Source organism: Culex pipiens, chromosome 2 (assembly GCF_016801865.2).
Source record: "Culex pipiens pallens isolate TS chromosome 2, TS_CPP_V2, whole genome shotgun sequence".
Taxonomy (NCBI): domain Eukaryota; kingdom Metazoa; phylum Arthropoda; class Insecta; order Diptera; family Culicidae; genus Culex; species Culex pipiens.
In genome coordinates this window covers 57,749,183-57,766,450 of record NC_068938.1, presented here as the reverse complement: position 1 = coordinate 57,766,450, position 17,268 = coordinate 57,749,183, and the positions used below count along the sequence as shown (strand labels likewise).

Below are 17,268 nucleotides of genomic sequence, written 5' to 3'. Positions count from 1 at the left end.
AGCTCTTTTCGATTGCAAATTCATTTTTTATTATAAAATTTTATTTTATTTTTTTTTATGAAATTCAGATTTTTTTTCTCAAAAATCTCATTTTTTTCCTAAAATGTATGACTCAGCGGCAGAATTTATGATCAAACTTCTCTACGGCTAAAACATATCAAAAAATCTTGAAAATCAATTAATACGTATTTTGGTAAATTGAGTTTTAGTGAAAAAAAAATATAAAATTGACATTTTTTTCCGTGTACCTATTTTTTTATTTTCAATAGTCCTCAACAATACCCACAACTTTGCCCTTAGTGCACAAAAAAGCTTCTTTGATCATAGGGAATGCCCCCACAAAGTTTGAGCCAAATAAAATTCATGATTTTAGCGTGATTTACTTTATGGATGAAGCCCAAAATAGATTCAAGTGTGGCCACTAGAAATATGTTTAAAGAATCCGGAGTTTTTTTTTTTTTTTTGCAGGTCTTAAAAACAAAGTTTCTATTTTTTGCTTTTTGTGTGATTTTTAACCCGCTTTGAGTCAGGAGTAAGCAAAACCTGATGATTTTTTTTACTTATCTTTTTTTTTTTTAAAAAAAATCCAGGATTAATCTTTAAAATTTTGCATAAAGTTAGAGGTAAAGTTCTTATTAAACTGGATATATTTATTGATTGATTGATTTTTCCCGGGATTAATTCTTAAACATTTTGGGTCTATTTATTAATTTATTGATAGATTTTTAGGCCGATGCAAATATTTTTCAAAGTTTTTGTACCTACCTCGGCTTTGGCCTGGGTTAAGTGTAGGAGAGCAAAAAAAAAATAAAAAAATTAAATGTCTTGCCATAGTTTCAACATTTTAATGGAAAAGGTGTTTTAAAATGGATTTTACTCTAGTTCAGTTGTTTTGCAATCATAAGTTTTCAAAAAATGTAAGATTTGATAAATCCAAAAATTTTATAGACCGGCTGGGGTTCCCAAGGTGGCTGACAGCATGGATCCGTTCGTACCTTTCGAGGCGGTTTGGCTACGTCCGTCTCGGTGGCGTCCAATCGAGGAATTTCCCGATTCCATCTGGAGTCCCCCAAGGAAGCCATCTGGGACCGCTGATCTTCATTCTCTTCGTCAACGACATCTGCCAAAGATTGCAGTCTCAAAAACTGCTGTATGCTGATGACTTGAAGATCTTCCGTACCGTGGCGTCCACCATTGATTGCGTCGCTCTTCAACAGGACATCGACGCGATTCAGGAGTGGTGTAATCTCAACGGAATGAAGGTGAACCCCAGCAAATGTAAAAGTATCAGCTTCACCAGATCACCCGCTCCAATTCGGTACGTTTACACCTTCGACCGCCACGAAATGGACCGCGTCTGCTCAATCAGGGATCTCGGTCTGCTGATCGACCGCAAGCTGAGCTTCTCGGAGCATGTCTCGTCCACAACAGCTAAAGCGTTCGCGTTGCTTGGATTTCTGCGTCGCAACACTGCTGAGTTCGAAAACATCAATGCCCTTAAAACGCTCTACATCACCATGATTCGAAGCATCTTGGAGTACGCTGTGCAGGTGTGGGCGCCGCACCACGCTAATCAACGTGATCGCTTGGAGAAAGTTCAGCGCCGTTTCACTCTTTATGCCCTTCGCCGTCTGCCTTGGAGGAACGGCGTTTGGCGGTCGAGCTACAGCGACAGATGCACCTTGCTGGAAATGGTGTCACTAGAAAAGCGGCGAACCTTTCTTCAACGGATGTTCGTCTTCGATGTTCTGACCGGTCGCATCGATTGTCCGCAACTCCGAGAAGAAATCACGGTGCATAGACCAACGCGGACGCTGAGGAACCAGCCCCTTCTGAGGATTCCCTTCCATCGTACTCTATATGGATACAACCGACCAATTGACCGCTGCTGCCGAATTTTCAACTCCGTATCTGACGAGTACGAGCCTAGCATGACCAGAGAACGTTTCAAACGTAAAATTCTAGCTCTTTGATGCGATGTGATATTTTTATGTTTTTTGACTGTTTAATTCTATGTTAGTTTTTAAGATATTCAGTCTGTGCGACTCCGGTCGAAGACGGTGAACAATAAACTAAATCCAAAAATTTTAGAGAAAAAAATAGCGATGCTGAACATCGAAAAATTTTCAAAATTCAAAAGTTTTTTTTTATTAAATAATTCTAAACACAGGGGAATGCATTTATTATTGATTTCAGTTGATTGCACTTAATTTTTTTCTGAAATTTTGAAGTTTCTTGTAAAAAAACATATTTTTTAAGCCGACTTTGAAGGGGACGGGGGGCAGCCTTATTGGAATTAAAAACAATAAAATTCTGACGATTTAATAAATCAACAAGGATTATAAGAATTGAATATCAAATACATAAAACTGTAAAGGAAGTTCTATTAAAAAACATTGCGTGAATTTTTCGATATTTAGTTGAAACAATAATGCTGTGATCAGAAAATTCTTGAAAAAATAAATTTGAAAAAATGAAATTTGAAGTTGAATTATTTTTTGCTCATTACCATTCTTTTTACATTTACTATTGAAACCAAGGAACAATAACTAAATGTTTGAACGAACCGAATGAATCTTATGTAGTTTACTTTATAAGTACCTTTTTAAAAAAATGTTGTTAAACTTCTCATTTTTTTAAGATGTTCATAGTTTTTTTTCAATTTTTTTTAGACATAATGTTTGTCGGTACAAGTTTGCTTTTTCATTAACAGTTTTAGCAATCATATTTTGGGCGAGAAATTTCTAAAAATTAAGGTTCTGGCAAAGTCGGGAAAAAGTTGGGAAAACTAAAATAAGTTAATTAAGTGGCCACCCTGGAAATAAACATTTTTAGATGTTATCAACTATTGAAAATGTCATTTTTGAATCAAAACGCAAGATGATAAATTATAAATTAGGAATGCTGCGATTTTTTGATAACGTTTTAGAAAAATCATTTTTTTAGTTAATTTTCAGATCAAACAAATGTCTAAACATCAAGAACTCAATGTTCGTTTCTTTGTTGAACGCAAGGTGGTGATTGTGTGTATAGAAACTATTTTTCTACAATAGAACTTGGAAAATATGCTATTTTAAAAATATCAGATAACTTTCCATAAATTTATAAAATAAATAAAAACTTGAAACTTGAACATGAACTAAATAAAAAAGAATTCGCGATTCAAAGCTTTATATTTTTTATCAAGTAAATTTATAATCTTGATCCAGAAATTGTTTGAATTTTTATTTATTTGATTGGTTTTCATGAAAAAATGTTCATAAAAATTTTAATTTCCCTTATAATTTGGAGTAATTATGGGAATTGTATCAACAGACTGCTGATTTTGAATACTTTAAAAATTAAATAAACTAAAATTTCAAGCCACTTAAAGTTCGCCCTTCACAGCACAAACCCATTTCGAATCAAAACGATTACACTTTTCATTCAAGGGAAGTCTTACGCATAAACAATATCTTTTGAAAAGAAGCCCTCCTACTTGCGCAAACAAACATATCCGTTTTACAGCCCCAGCTAGCACGATTCCATTGAAAGTTATCTCGCAAACGTTTGCCCATCGAAGAAGGGATTTCCCGGATTTTCTTTTTTCGCTGCCCACCACTTGCTAGCCTCTCGGACTATCGGTGAGGTAGAGCTGTTTGCGTGTGAAAAGAAAATTCCAGTTTTTTTTCTTGTTTGTCCCATTCCCCGTTCAGGAAATCCTATTTCCCGATACTGCTCCGGCTACAAACAACTCTGACCACTTCGGGGAATCCCCTGTAAAACACTGCCGTGTTTTTTTTTTTTTTTTTTTTTGCTGAAACACCCTCAAGGTATTGAGAGGAAAAGCCAACGGTAAAGAAAAAAAACTGCACCAAAAGCACAATTTTCAGTTTGGACGAGCTCGCTCGAGGAGGGGTCGGCCTTTTCGTGGGGCGACTCTTTCAAAATAAGATTTACTTTTTTATCACATTTTCGCACACAACGGAAAACAGATTTCCACTAAATGACCCCAAAGTCAGTTTGCAAATAACCGTAACCAATTTGGATTGTCGGCGTCGTCGTCGTCGTCACACGGAGTTTTCTTTTTTATTCCCCCAGTTGATTCCGGGAAAAAAAGTCTGTTGAGGTGGTTTCTTTTATATTTTACTTGTAAAGTGTTTTGAAGAAATAAGCACGACTTGAATTCTTTTCATGTTAGATGCTTTAGAGTGTTTTGCTTTAGAAAAGTCCTTTCGCAGGAAAACTACGCAGCAAAGTGGTTTGATTCTAGGGATTTGAAATAGGGAAATGTAGTCGGGTAGCTTTTGAAGCGACTCCGACTCCAAGTCCTGCTTCTGAGCAATTCTCTCAAATTTCGGTCATTCGATTTATTTTTGTTTTTTTTTAATCAGGCTGAAACTTTTTTGGTGCCTTTGGTATGCCCAAAGAAGCCATTTTGCATCATTAGTTTGTCCATATAATTTTCCATACAAATTTGGTAGCTGTTCATACAAAAATGATGTATGAAAATTTAAAAGCCTGTATCTTTTGAAAGAATTTTTTGATCGATTTGGCGTCTTCGGCAAAGTTGTAGGTATAAGATAAGGACTTCACTGAAAAAAAATGATACACGATAAAAAATAATTTGGTGATTTTTTATTGCATTTTTTGTCACTAAAACTAAAAAAGCACTATTTTTATTTTTTTATTTTCTTATATGTTTTAGAGGACATCAAATGCCAACTTTTCAGAAATTTCTAGAAAGGGCGAAAAAATTTTGACCGAGTTTGGATTTTTTTAATTAATACTGATTTGCGACATATTGATCGCAAAAACTTTTCAACTTCATTTGTGATGTAAAATCGAATTTGCAATCAAAAAGCACTCTAGTGAAATTTTGATAAAGTGCACCGTTTTCAAGTTACAGTCCAGACTCGATTATCCGAAGTTCGATTATCTGAAGGTATGTTGGGACTTCGGATAATCGAATCACAAAAAAAAATGTTTTTATGTTTTCCTTATTTTCTTACTTAAATCATCAAATTCGAGTTCTGCGACCCCATTTTAGTATAATTTGAATGGTTTGATTTCTTGTTAATTTTTTTTTCAATGTTCCATCATCGCCATTTTGGCCGCCATCTTAGATTTAAAAATTCTAAATCAGTTTAGACTAGTTTAAGGGTCACAGTAAAGCAATCCAAAATAACACGAAGAAAACAAGTTTTTTTTCGTGATTCGATTATCCGAAGTGAAATTTCGCCAGGCCTTTGGATAATCGAGTCTGGACGGTATAACCATTTTTAGGTAACTTTTTTGAAAATAGTCGCAGTTGTTAATTTTTTTATAATTAGTGCCCATTTTGCCCAACTTTGACAAAAATATTTTTGAAAAGCTGAATTTTTTTTCTATATTTTGCTTTTTTAAACTTTGTTGATACGACCTTTAGTTGCTGAGATATTGCTATGCAAAGATTTAAAAAATTGAAAATTGATGATTTCTTAATCTCACCCAAACAACCCACCATTTTCTAATGTCGATATCTCAGCAACTAATGGTCCGATTTTCAATGTTTAAATATGAAAAAGTAGTGAAATTTTCCGATCTTTCCGAAAACAATATTTAATTTTTCTTAAATCAAGACTAACATTTCAAAAGGACGTAATATTGAATGTTTGGACTTTTTGAAATGTTAGTCTAGATTAAAAAAAATGAAAATATAGTTTTCGAAATGATTGGAAAAATTCACGAGTTTTCATATTTTTACATTGAAAATCGGAAAATAAGTTGCTGAGATATCAATTTTCCTGTTTTTAAACCATTGCATGGCAATATCTTAGGGGAACTATACCCTTTCTCAGCCTATTTCTATTATCGGCCTATCAGCACTTTGATCATGAATTACAGCTTTCATAAAGTATTTTTGACTGTTCCAAAGTAACAAAAAGCTCAAAAAAAAAGTGAGCAAGCAACTTTCCATTATTGACGTATCCAAAATTTTGATTTTATAGCGGAACACTGCAAAAGTGATGAGAATTGGTTGTAATGGGTTTATTTCCCCTGTAGAGAATTTTCTCAACTTTTCAAAAATATGTTTTTCAGAGTTGGGCAAACATTAAAAATTAGTAGAGTTGGGCAGTAATTAAAAAAAATGAATAACTGCGACTTTTTTTTAAAACAGTTACCCAAAAATGGCTACAACTTGAAACCGGTGCACTTTCATCGATCTTTCATCGAAAAATAAAATTGAAAAATGTTTGTGATCTTTGTGAATTTTTTTTTAAATTGGTATCGATTCAAAAATTCGTAATTCGGTCATAGAGTTTTTGCACACTCTTAAAATTTCTGAAAAGTTAGCGTTTGATGTCCCCTAAAACATATATAAAAAAATAAAAATTGTGTTTTTTCGCAAATCAAGTTTTAGTGTAAAATAGTAAAATAAAATATCACCAAAAAAAATTTTACCGTGTATCATTTTTTTTTCAGTGTAGTCCTTATCCATACCTACAACTTTGCCGAAGACACCAAATCGATCAAAAAATTCCTTCAAAAGATACAGATTTTTGAAAATTCACATATCATTTTTGTATGAGCAGCTGCCAAATTTGTATGGAAAATTCCACATATGGGAAATAAGTTATTTGGCACACCGATTCTATGAGGGTCAGTGGTTTATTCTCTCAGTCAATTTACAGAGCCAGTTTTCATAATACAAGTCCATGCACTTTTTCCTCTCGAATAAGCGCGATGTGTGTTTTTGAAGTACTGAACTTCTACTGAAACAATAAATCACATTCTCCAAAGCTGATAACCTAACTGGTATAAATCTTATGCTAACTCTAAAACTCTTTTTTTCCCTCAATTTGCAGCAGATAAGGCCTCCCCGCCGTCGTCCTCATCCGCCGGCATGGTCGTCGGCTCGTACGTCAAAGTCTGCTGGATCACCTTCTACGTGTGCACGATCTGCACCGTCCTGCTGTACTCGCTGCGCGTCGGAATCTCCTGATTGTACAACCTGAAGGAAATCATCAAAATATAAAGCTCTCCCACGCTTCTGTCCCTCTCTCTCTCTCGGTCCCCGGAGGAAATGTTTAACCTTTTTCTTTCGGTAGCTTGTTCTTTTCGGCTGTTGTTGAGCAGAGTTGAAGGAAGGAAAAAAACACTGTGAAATTAAATAGAGCAAAACAAACACAAATAAAAACTAGTCGACACTTTTAGAGAGAGTAACTTTGGGAAAAGGGGAAAAAGGGTGAAGCAAACAAACAAATCCCAAAGCAGAAGCAGGAAACCAAGAAAACTAAACCGATTTTCTGCCCAATTGTATAAAACAACAAACCAAGGAAGCGACAAATTTTCCCCCGGCAAAGGAAAAACAAAACAAACACTTTTAGTGGAAAAGTGGGAGCTAATTGGAAACGGATTCGACTGCCAGTAACAGAGCGAGAATAATAAAAAAAAACAAAACATCGGAAAAATTGCAGCAAATCAACGGCTACGGGACGAACGAAAGAGTGCTGTTTGGTTTGGACTTCAGGATGCTGGAAGCTGTAATTACCAGCGCTGATTGCTGCACCGGGGAGTCCCCTTAAGTGGGTGAGGATGAGGAGGCAGAGCAGCATCGATGACGGCGTGATAACCTCTTAGAAAGTAGTAGTAGAATGCACAGGGCGAACGGAATTTCACTGCAGAGTGAGCCAGAGCGGTTGAGATTGAAAGTAAACATTGGAGCTAGGTTTAAGCGGTAGTAATTAGTGGAATTGTAGAGAGGCGAGTGAGGGAGCTGGGAACGTTGCATGAAGTTTGAAGTGTTTTATGAAGGAGGGGCAAAACAATATTTAAAACTGAAAAAAATGTAATGTTAATTTTCTTGAAAAAGATAATTTAAATAAAAACTGTCACTCTGGTTTAAGATTGAAAATTGTAATATAAAAGAAATGTGTAAATCAATCAATTTAAGAAATGATATTCACGAACACTCTATGCATTATTTTTAAACAGGGTTTAACAATTTTGTTATTCAACCACATTTTATATACAGATTAAACAATAACTGGCATTCAAAACAATAAAAAATGATTTAATATACTTTTGACAAAAACAGGAAAAATGCTCAAAACTTCACTATCGATAATCGTTCAAGGTTCATTTGAAAAAAAAAATATGTTTAAAATCAAGGTCGAATAACTAACAAATCTTGAAAAATGAGTTAAAACAACTGATATTTGGCATAAACTTAGGAACAACATTAACCAGTTTTATGTAATGGTTCGATAAGCAATACTTGTTTGAAAAAAAAAACAACTGATAAACAGAAAGTACATAAAATGCTTATCAAGGGAGGAAAGTGTCATTGCCATTCCTAAATATTGAATCAAAAGTGCCCGACAAGTTAAAGGAATACTCAGCAAACCATTTTTCTCAATATTTAATTAATTTTTTTAATCAATTTTGAGATAGATGCGAGAAGATCTACGTTCGGTTTATTACTTTAAGCTTCAATAATAAATATAGTAACCATTTTGCTCCAAGCCCAACTTTCAAAATTTTAAAGTTTAATGAATTAATGAAATTACATGTTTCCTAAAGTTCTGTGATCCCAGAACTCAAAACATTTAAAAAGTCCCTATTTGTTAAAAAAAAATAGTCGTTATAAACCGTACTTTGAAAAGTAGTCAATTATTGCATATTTTTTGCTCCCTGATTTTTTGGTAATTTATTTAAGGACAAAAAATAGATTTTTTAAGGAGGACAAAACCTGAAACAAAATTTACATTCGCCTTATCTGAGCAATTGATCACATTTCCTTACTTATAAATTAAGGAATCCAGAGTTGTACATAATTGCCAAAAAAACAAATATGGTCGAAGAAAATTGAATTTAGAAGCTAAATCAAATTTCCAATAAAAAATACCCGATGCAATTTTGGTATAATTTAACCAATTTCATAACATTTTTTTCATAATCGTTTTGTTTTGCAATTTTGAAATATGATTTGGTCAAGATAAAGCAACCCCCGCAAAATAATTGTTTAAAAAAATGAGAAAGCTTCCTACTATTTGCTTTTTTAAACTTTGTTGATTGGACAGCTGGTTGCTCAGACACAGCCTCTTAAATCTGGCTCGATTTCTAATGTTAAAAATTAATCGGTTGTGAAATCTTCTGCTCCTTGAATTAAAAATAACTTCATATTTTAACAATTAGTCCTAACTATGTAAAAGCCCGTGTTAAACTGGATAACACGTATTTGTTGAAATCATACAATCCAATACAAATTATTATAATTTAGTCAGGGTTATTTCTCATTTACACTTAAAAATTACATTACACTGAAAAATGGCAAAACTACACATTTGTGGAGATAAAATGAAGAAGGAGTAAAATTACTTCTTTCATGATAAAATTTGACCTTAATTAAAGTTGAAAGCTGAAATGCGATTCTTTACATTTTCTGAGATAAAATGAGAACTTGGAGAAAATATCTCTTTTGAGAAAAAAATGCTAAGGAAAGATCTATTCCCAGATTAAAATCTTATTCCATATATTGGAAAATACATGTTTTTATGTATTTTTCGATCATTTTTTTTTTCTTAATTAATTGGAATAATAGAAAAACATAAAAAAGGTAATAAAAAATCAAGCAAATTTACACCTTTCAAATTTACGAAAATGTTGCAAAATTATTTTTAAAACAGATTGATTAATTTTTCCCTTAAAAAATGAGTAAGGCTTAGCAGAAGTGTAACAAGATAACACTCAAGCTATGAAATAATAGATTTGAACATAAATTGCAAAATCAAAGACATCGTGCTACCGTACCGTACCTTAAATATAGGGTTAATTTGAAACTGGTAAAATCAGAAGATTTAATTATACTTCTTTAATTATGAAATATTACCTCAATTTAAAAAAAGTTGAAAATTTACCCTTTTTTAGAGGTTAAATAAGAACATTTTCTCTGAAATAAAAGATGTAGGTACTTCTTCCCAGCTGTAATATAACCATGATTTTTTTACTGTGTACCTTATCTTGCATACACAAAAATAAGAACACGCAAAGTAAATAATTGTCAGATTTTGTTTGCGGACCGTTCTGTGTGACGAAACGCCCTCTGACTTAAATACTCTGAGCGAGTTGTCGCACCTGAGCAAATCTCTGAGATTTCGGTCATTCGATTTTTTTTTGTATTTTTTAATCCAGCTGAACCTTTTTTGGTGCCTTCGGTAAGCTCAAAGTAGCCATTTTGCATCATTATTTTGTCCATATGATTTTCCATATTGATTTGGCAGCTGTCCATACAAAAATCATACAGGAAAATTCAAAAATCTTTATCTTTTGAAGGAATTTTTTTTATCGATTTGGTGTCTTGGGCAAAGTTGTAGGAATGGATAAGAACTACACTGAAAACAAATATGCATGGTACAATTTTTTTTTTGGTGATTTTTAATTTTAGGGGACATCAAATACCAGCTTTTCAGAAATTTCCAGTTTGTGCAAAAAATCTTTGACCGAGTTATGAATTTTTGAATCAATACTGATTTTTTCAAAAATCGAAATATCGGTCGCAAAAAATTTTCAACTTCATTTTTCGATGTAAAATCGAATTGGCAATCAAAAAGTACGTAAGTGAAACTTTGATAAACTGCACCGTTTTCAAGGTATAGCTATTTTAGGTAACTTTTTTGGAAATAGTGAGAGTTATTCATTTTTCAAAATAAGTGCCCATATTTACCTAATTTTGAAAAAAAAAATTTGAAGTGCTGAGAAAATTATCTAAATTTAGCTTTTTTGTACTTTGTTGATACGACCAGGGGTGCCAGGTTGCCAAATAAATCTGGCATTGCCAGATTTTTTGAGCGCTAATTAGAAAAAAAAAAATTTTCTATTTCTTCCTCACATTGTTTTATTGACGTATTTTTTTTATTTTGTGAAGCTATAATGTATAAAAAGTTAAAATACACAGTTTTTGAACAAAAAATTACTTATTACTTTGAGAAAAGTGGCTTGCCAGATTTTTCCCAGATTTTTTGCCAGATTTTTTACTCTTCAGACCTGGTAACCCTGGATACGACCCTTAGTTTCTGAAATATTGCTATGCAAAGGTTTATGAACAGGAAAATTGATTTTTCCTTAGTACAGTCCAGCCTCGATGATCCGAATTTTTTGCGGGTCTGTGAAGGTCAAAAGTTTTGACATCGAAAGATGCACATGATGGCGTCCTTAACTGATTTTGGCTCAAAATGCACGTGCGACAAGATAGCATGCTCACGGCGCGAAACACATAAAGTTAGTTTTTCAAACCTTTTTTCGTAAAATCGCAATAAATCGTGATGGTTATAAGCAAACCCCTTATGTCTGCTATTTGTCCCCTATTGTCAGCTCTACAACTTTGTAGAGCTTTGGTACACTCCAAAAATAACCCTGCAAAGTTAGAAAAAAACACGAAATTAAAAAATGACCCTTCTGGGTTTATGTAGATTTGAAAAGAAAATTGAATTTCCCTTAAATTACATGTTCCAAAATATTCAAAAGTTTTTCGCATGTTTAAAAATTAAAGGGGTCGTACCCCCACTCCGTCACGAGATATCAAAAAACGGACCTCGGATTCATGATCAGGGACAAAAGTTACCCCTTAGGACAAAGTTTCACGCAACTCGAAGAAAGGTCGGGGTGCTGTGTGAGTTGGCGGAGACTGACCCATAAAAGATGTACTCATTCCCAGATGTAATATTACCATGATTTTTTTCTACTGTGTGGCCTTTTTTAAATCTGAAATTCTATTTGATTTTTGATGTTTTTTTTTTAATTCAGATTTTAGTATATTAATTTTTACAAAAAAAAAAATATATTTATATCCTACCATTAGATAAACAATATTTTTCACTCTAAAAATTGTTTTAGATTCAATTTCAAGAAGATTTGCCATGAATCATCATCAAGTACTTCAACACTTCATGCAACGTTCTCTTGATCAAAGGATAAAATAAAACTCACGGAAAATAGAACAAAACAAACACAAGCGATCTCAAAAAAGGAGCTAGACAAGCAAAACCAAAAATATTCAAAAAGGAGTAAATAATAAACCCAACAAATTAACAAAACAAGAGAAGTGCTCTCGAAGGCACACCGTGTAAATAGTTGTAGTTACAATAAACACTAAACAAAACAATCGCAGCGCCTCCAATATATTTGTATTGACGCAGCTAGAAGTAAACAAACAAAAAAAAAACACGAATGGCTCACGTAGGTGTAGGTAATTAAATTTTGTTACAATTGTGTCAAGCTTCGCGACAGTCGGGTTTTCCTCGAACCAGTGTTTGAGTCCTGCCGAGGGCAATTGGAAATCGATCGCAACTAATCAAAAACCATGAGCCAGTCACTTTTGCAGGAAATTAAGCGAATTGAACGAGGTGCGATGTATGTGTGTGTGGATGTGTAAATAGTTGATGGGTAAACGATTACCAGCAAGGCAGAAAAAACAGAACCGATCGCTTATTTGAAGGTGTTTGTGTACTGGCGAGGTGTGTAAATTAATTTATGCGTTGATATTGTGTAGAGAAAATTTATTATCCCATTTTGCAGAAGAGCAACACCACTAATGAGGGGTTCCATACAAATACAAAAAAAAGACGAAAAACAGCATTAACAACTTGAAAAACACCAGAACAATAATGAACGGGGGGAGGGCCCCGCTAATGAATGGTGATAAATGGCCGGTGAATGGTTTTGAGATTTATTATTATTATTATAATGGTAACAGCAAATTAATAAATAAATTGCGATTTCGATAAACCGAATGGAATTGACAGCCTTGTTAGCACCTGGGGAGTAAATATGAGGTGCTAAATTGATGGAATTACGTCACAGTAGGATAACTACCTTGCAAACACGACATTTGTGGGATTCAATAACTTTAATGAAAGCTCAACTTGTCATTTCAAACATAATAATTTCTTAGCTAACTTGTTAAAGACATGGATTAAAACAAATTCAACAAATTTAAAATAAATCTACAGAACGGAATGGGTTTCTCCAAAGTTTGTTTAAAGATTTGGTAAGGTTCACTTTTCTTGCATATTGTCGACACTCACAAGTGTCTTGTTTAAAAGTCCCTACAAGAACACTATAATAGTGTTACAATAATTGTATGTATTTTTTAAGATATTCAATATTTTCTCTAAATTCTTTTGCTGGCCAATTACAACTGTCCACAAAAATAAAATCGCACCCCATGAAAGGTTCACATTGTGAATTCAAATCAAAATATTAACTTATTTGGTTCTGTTCTCGAGGTTGAAAACGCTCAATTGTACAAAGTGCAGATAACCGGGAATGTTGCAAAGATTAGAAAATAAGATAATGCCATCACGGAGCTTGCAGAAGAATGAAAAATGTGTAAAAATAATGTAATAAATAAATGCAAAGAAAAAAAACCACACACAGTAAAAGGGCATGTAATAAAGTGAAACAAAACGAAGTAGGTAATAAGGTAATAAGAAGAAAAAAAAACTTAAACAAATAAAAAAATGTCTATCAATGTTTAACGAATGTTTTCAAAACAACTGTTTTTGTACGAATTTGAAAGAGCGTCAGAAAGTTTGCTCACCGCCAGAATCTAATAACGGTATCAACTTAGTGACAAAAGAAATGAGGAATAAAATAAAGTGTTACTGCTACTATTTCTAAATCATCGTTGTTTTATTTGTATTTTCCCTTTGGGGTTAAGACAATCAGTTAAGATAAGACTCATAGTTCAACTTAGTAGGAAAATATAACGAGCTTTATTACAATTATTTGGATATACTCTGCCCACTTTGGCTATAATCTCTTTTTGGCAAACTTTGCGGTTTTGTTTTGACCTTTGATTCGATTACTTAAAACATGAATTTGAAACATGTTGTTTAGGATTTCTACAAAATCCTGACGCTGTCGTGCTCTTGCTGTCGCTTTTTGACGTTCCCAGAAAAACGCGTTTTAATGATTGACCCTGACTAAACAAAAACGAGAGCACGCAATGTTAACAATAATAAACACGTTTTGTTTGGTTGACCATTCTGTGCATCGTCCTGAAGTTTGGTTGAATTTTGTTGCTGGAATCCCAAGTTATGACTGCAACTGTTTACGGTAGTCAAACTCGTACTTGTGTCAAACGCGTTCTGACCTGAAATCCTTTTGGCCAGTTGTCGATTACAGCCATTTTCGGGGTGTGTCAAGACGACAAGATTAAAACTTTTTTCATATGAAAAGTTATAAAAAAAAGTCTCAGGATTGAAATCGAATTTTGAGGATCTGTGAAAATCAAAAGGTGAGGCATTGTGCGCTGCACAAAATGGCGTTCTTTACTCAATTTGGCCCAAAATGCAAGTGCGACAAGCTGGGATGACAGCGACGAAATGTCAAGTAATCCCTAATATTTTGAAAATACTACACCTAGAACTGGGCATCGGCATACGAGAGGATAAAGAGCACGGTTTGGTAGTAAAATGGTACTGTGTGCGGACGGAGAGGATAAATCCCGAAATTACCGAGAGTACTTTACTCATGGGTTCATTTTCCAAAAAAGTTCATCTATCAAAAAAAAAAAAGTACCGGTACCGAGACTCGAACCCAAGACCTTCGGCTTATTGAACCGTGCCTTTGCCGTATGGGCCACCATGGTTCGGTGACTAAGTGGCGGTCATTTGTCCATATAAGCCACTCAATAGGATGAACTGTTTCAATGAACGAATGAACACGCGAGAGGTCTTTACTCACGCAGAATAGTACTTTCCTCACGTTTCTTTTCGGGAGGACTATCCCCTCGGTCTTTAACTTTGGGTGTAGTTTAAAATATTTTTTCTAAAACGCTTTGCATGACTCGAAGAACTCTTTTGATGTCACTCCCTTATCAGCCAAACATAATTGGATATTTGAGCTTTCAACTCATGCAAATTGGTTATGGTTTTGTGATGAATTGAGAAAGCAATCCTCGCATTACTAGTCATATTTAAAAAATGTTGACGAAATGTTGTGCGAGAAGGTCATTTTTGAATGCATATTCTTCAAAAAAATCTGTTTATAGATCTTCTGAGTGATATTTGTACCTTTCCAATATGTTACAAGACTTTTTGCTGGCACAAAACAAAAAATGAAATGTCCAGATTTCGAATGATGACATTACAGTCGACTCTCTGGTAATCGATCTTCGTTATCTCAATATGTATTTGTAAAATAACGCTTCTTAACCTCGGTGGCCTATCGTTATATACCATAACAGAGTCGACTGTAGTTACCGGTTGTCTTAGAATTTGCCAAATAGATCCAGCTGTCAAAATGCTGAAGCGCTCTTTTCAAATGTTGCTCTAGATTTTTCCTGTTTTTCGTGTCACAGCATTTGTGAGTTCAATATTTTTTGTTAAAATTTTTCGATCTTTTCGACCCTCATTTGGGGAGCAGAAATTTGACAGCTGGAACTATTTTGCGAATTCTGAGACAACTGGGTTTATAAGATGACGTTAGAAAAAACACGCTCTATATGTATCATTTTTTTCAGTGTAGCTCTTAACCATACCTACAACTTTGCCCAAGACACCAAATCGTTCAAAAAATTCCTTCAAAAGATACGGATTTTTAAATTTTCAAATATCATTTTTGTAAGGAGAGCTGTCAAATTTGTATGGAAAATTATATGGACAAACTAATGATGCAACTAATGATGACTTCATTGGGCATTCCAGAGGCACCAAAAAAGTTTCAACTGGATCAAAAATAGGAAAGTGTGGGGTAATTTCGAAACTCTAAGGAAATTGCTCTGCCACGGGTTCTATGGATATTTTAAAGGAATTAGGAAGATAACTAACAGTTCAGTGCAGAATAAATAATTTAATCATTCATTCTGAAATGATTTAAACATTGATTCTAGATTAGGCACAAGTATATTTTTAGTGATTAAGGTATCGTTTAGATTTTTCTAAACCAATCTTTATAAGGAACTAATTAACCTGCAACTATCTATATTTAAATTTTAAATACCGTCTACCCATGTTCGCATAAATGTCCCATATGCAAAAACAGTAAGCTGAGAAAACTGCACATAAGGCTACGTGTTAAATTTTCACGAAAAAACTGGATTTCCTCTTGATTTCTAGAACAAAGAACTGGATGTTATAGGCTTTTCGGAAAGATCACACGATTTTGAACAAAACTATGAGACATTTGTGCGATCAGGGGCAGTGGTCCTACAAATTTAAATATAATTTTAAACCAGCATAGAAATCAGAAATTTCAAAGAAATAAATTAAAAACTATCAACTTAAGAGTCTAGTTGAATGCCAAATGTGCCAATTTGCATGGTATGTCAGGTATGTCCAAATTACCCCCATAGCATTTTCTATCAAAAGTTGCAATTTTTGATAATAAAAATGGATAAAATGCACAATATTTATACGTACATATCTCAAACATCGTCAAACGAACCCTCCTAAACAAAAATTGTCCACTTTGTTGCCATATATTTCCTGCATAACCTTATTTCCCAACCTTCAAATATTAGCCATTACTAGTACTAGCCTTATCACTTAAATTGCCGTTTTCACTTCTTATCCGAAGAAAAGGTGATTTTTAAAGGGGTGTCCAAATTACTCCCACTGTCCCCTATTACCCGAAACACCCCTACAAAAATTAAAATAAAAAAATACCGTTTTCTTAGAGGATTGCACATTTACTAAAATTTCAGTCCAAATTTGTGCGATTCATAAGCAAAATCAAGAGTCCGGAATTCGAAGCAAAAGTGTCCGGAATCAGCCTTTATCAGTGTCCGGGATTCGAAGCATAAAAAGTACTTTAAATTTTGAAATTCTGATGAAAAATTGTTCGAAAAGGCATATTTCGTCAGCTGTGTGCTATCTTGTGACAACGACCATTTTCGAGAAAATAGATTTTTAAAGTTTGATGATAAATATTTTCAAAACTATGAATGATAGAGCCAAACTTTTTGAAGCAATCGGTTCGTATACTATCACTAAACAAACGCTCCAAGTTTCAACTAATTTGGTTACACCAGTTAAAAGATACAGTAAATTATGTAATAAAAAATCTGAAAAGCACGTGTCACAAGTGTGATTCGAAAGTAAAATTGCACTACGTGTCACAAGTGTGCACAGAATTTCCATACAAACTAAAATAGACTTAAATCAATAGTTTAACCGACTTAATCAGTATATTTTCAAAAACAAAAGGTTGCATTGCCTTTAGAAAGTATGTGTGTTCATAAATTTGTGAAAAACAAGAAAATTTTTCCACATTTTCCAACAACATGTATGACGTGTCACAAGT

At 33.7% G+C, this 17,268-nt stretch overlaps 1 protein-coding gene across 3 annotated transcripts in view; it reads left to right on the top strand.

Moving 5' to 3' along the window:
* LOC120421270 (uncharacterized) overlaps window positions 1-9,176 on the top strand; it is a 69,510-nt gene extending 60,334 nt beyond the window's left edge. For all 3 annotated transcript variants that reach the window (XM_052708336.1, XM_052708335.1, XM_052708337.1), the window contains exon 7: window positions 6,828-9,176. In XM_052708336.1, coding sequence (XP_052564296.1) covers window positions 6,828-6,964 — 137 coding nt within the window. In that variant the 3' untranslated portion in view covers window positions 6,965-9,176. The remainder of the gene's footprint in view (window positions 1-6,827) is intronic.
* Window positions 9,177-17,268: the final 8,092 nt, after the last annotated feature.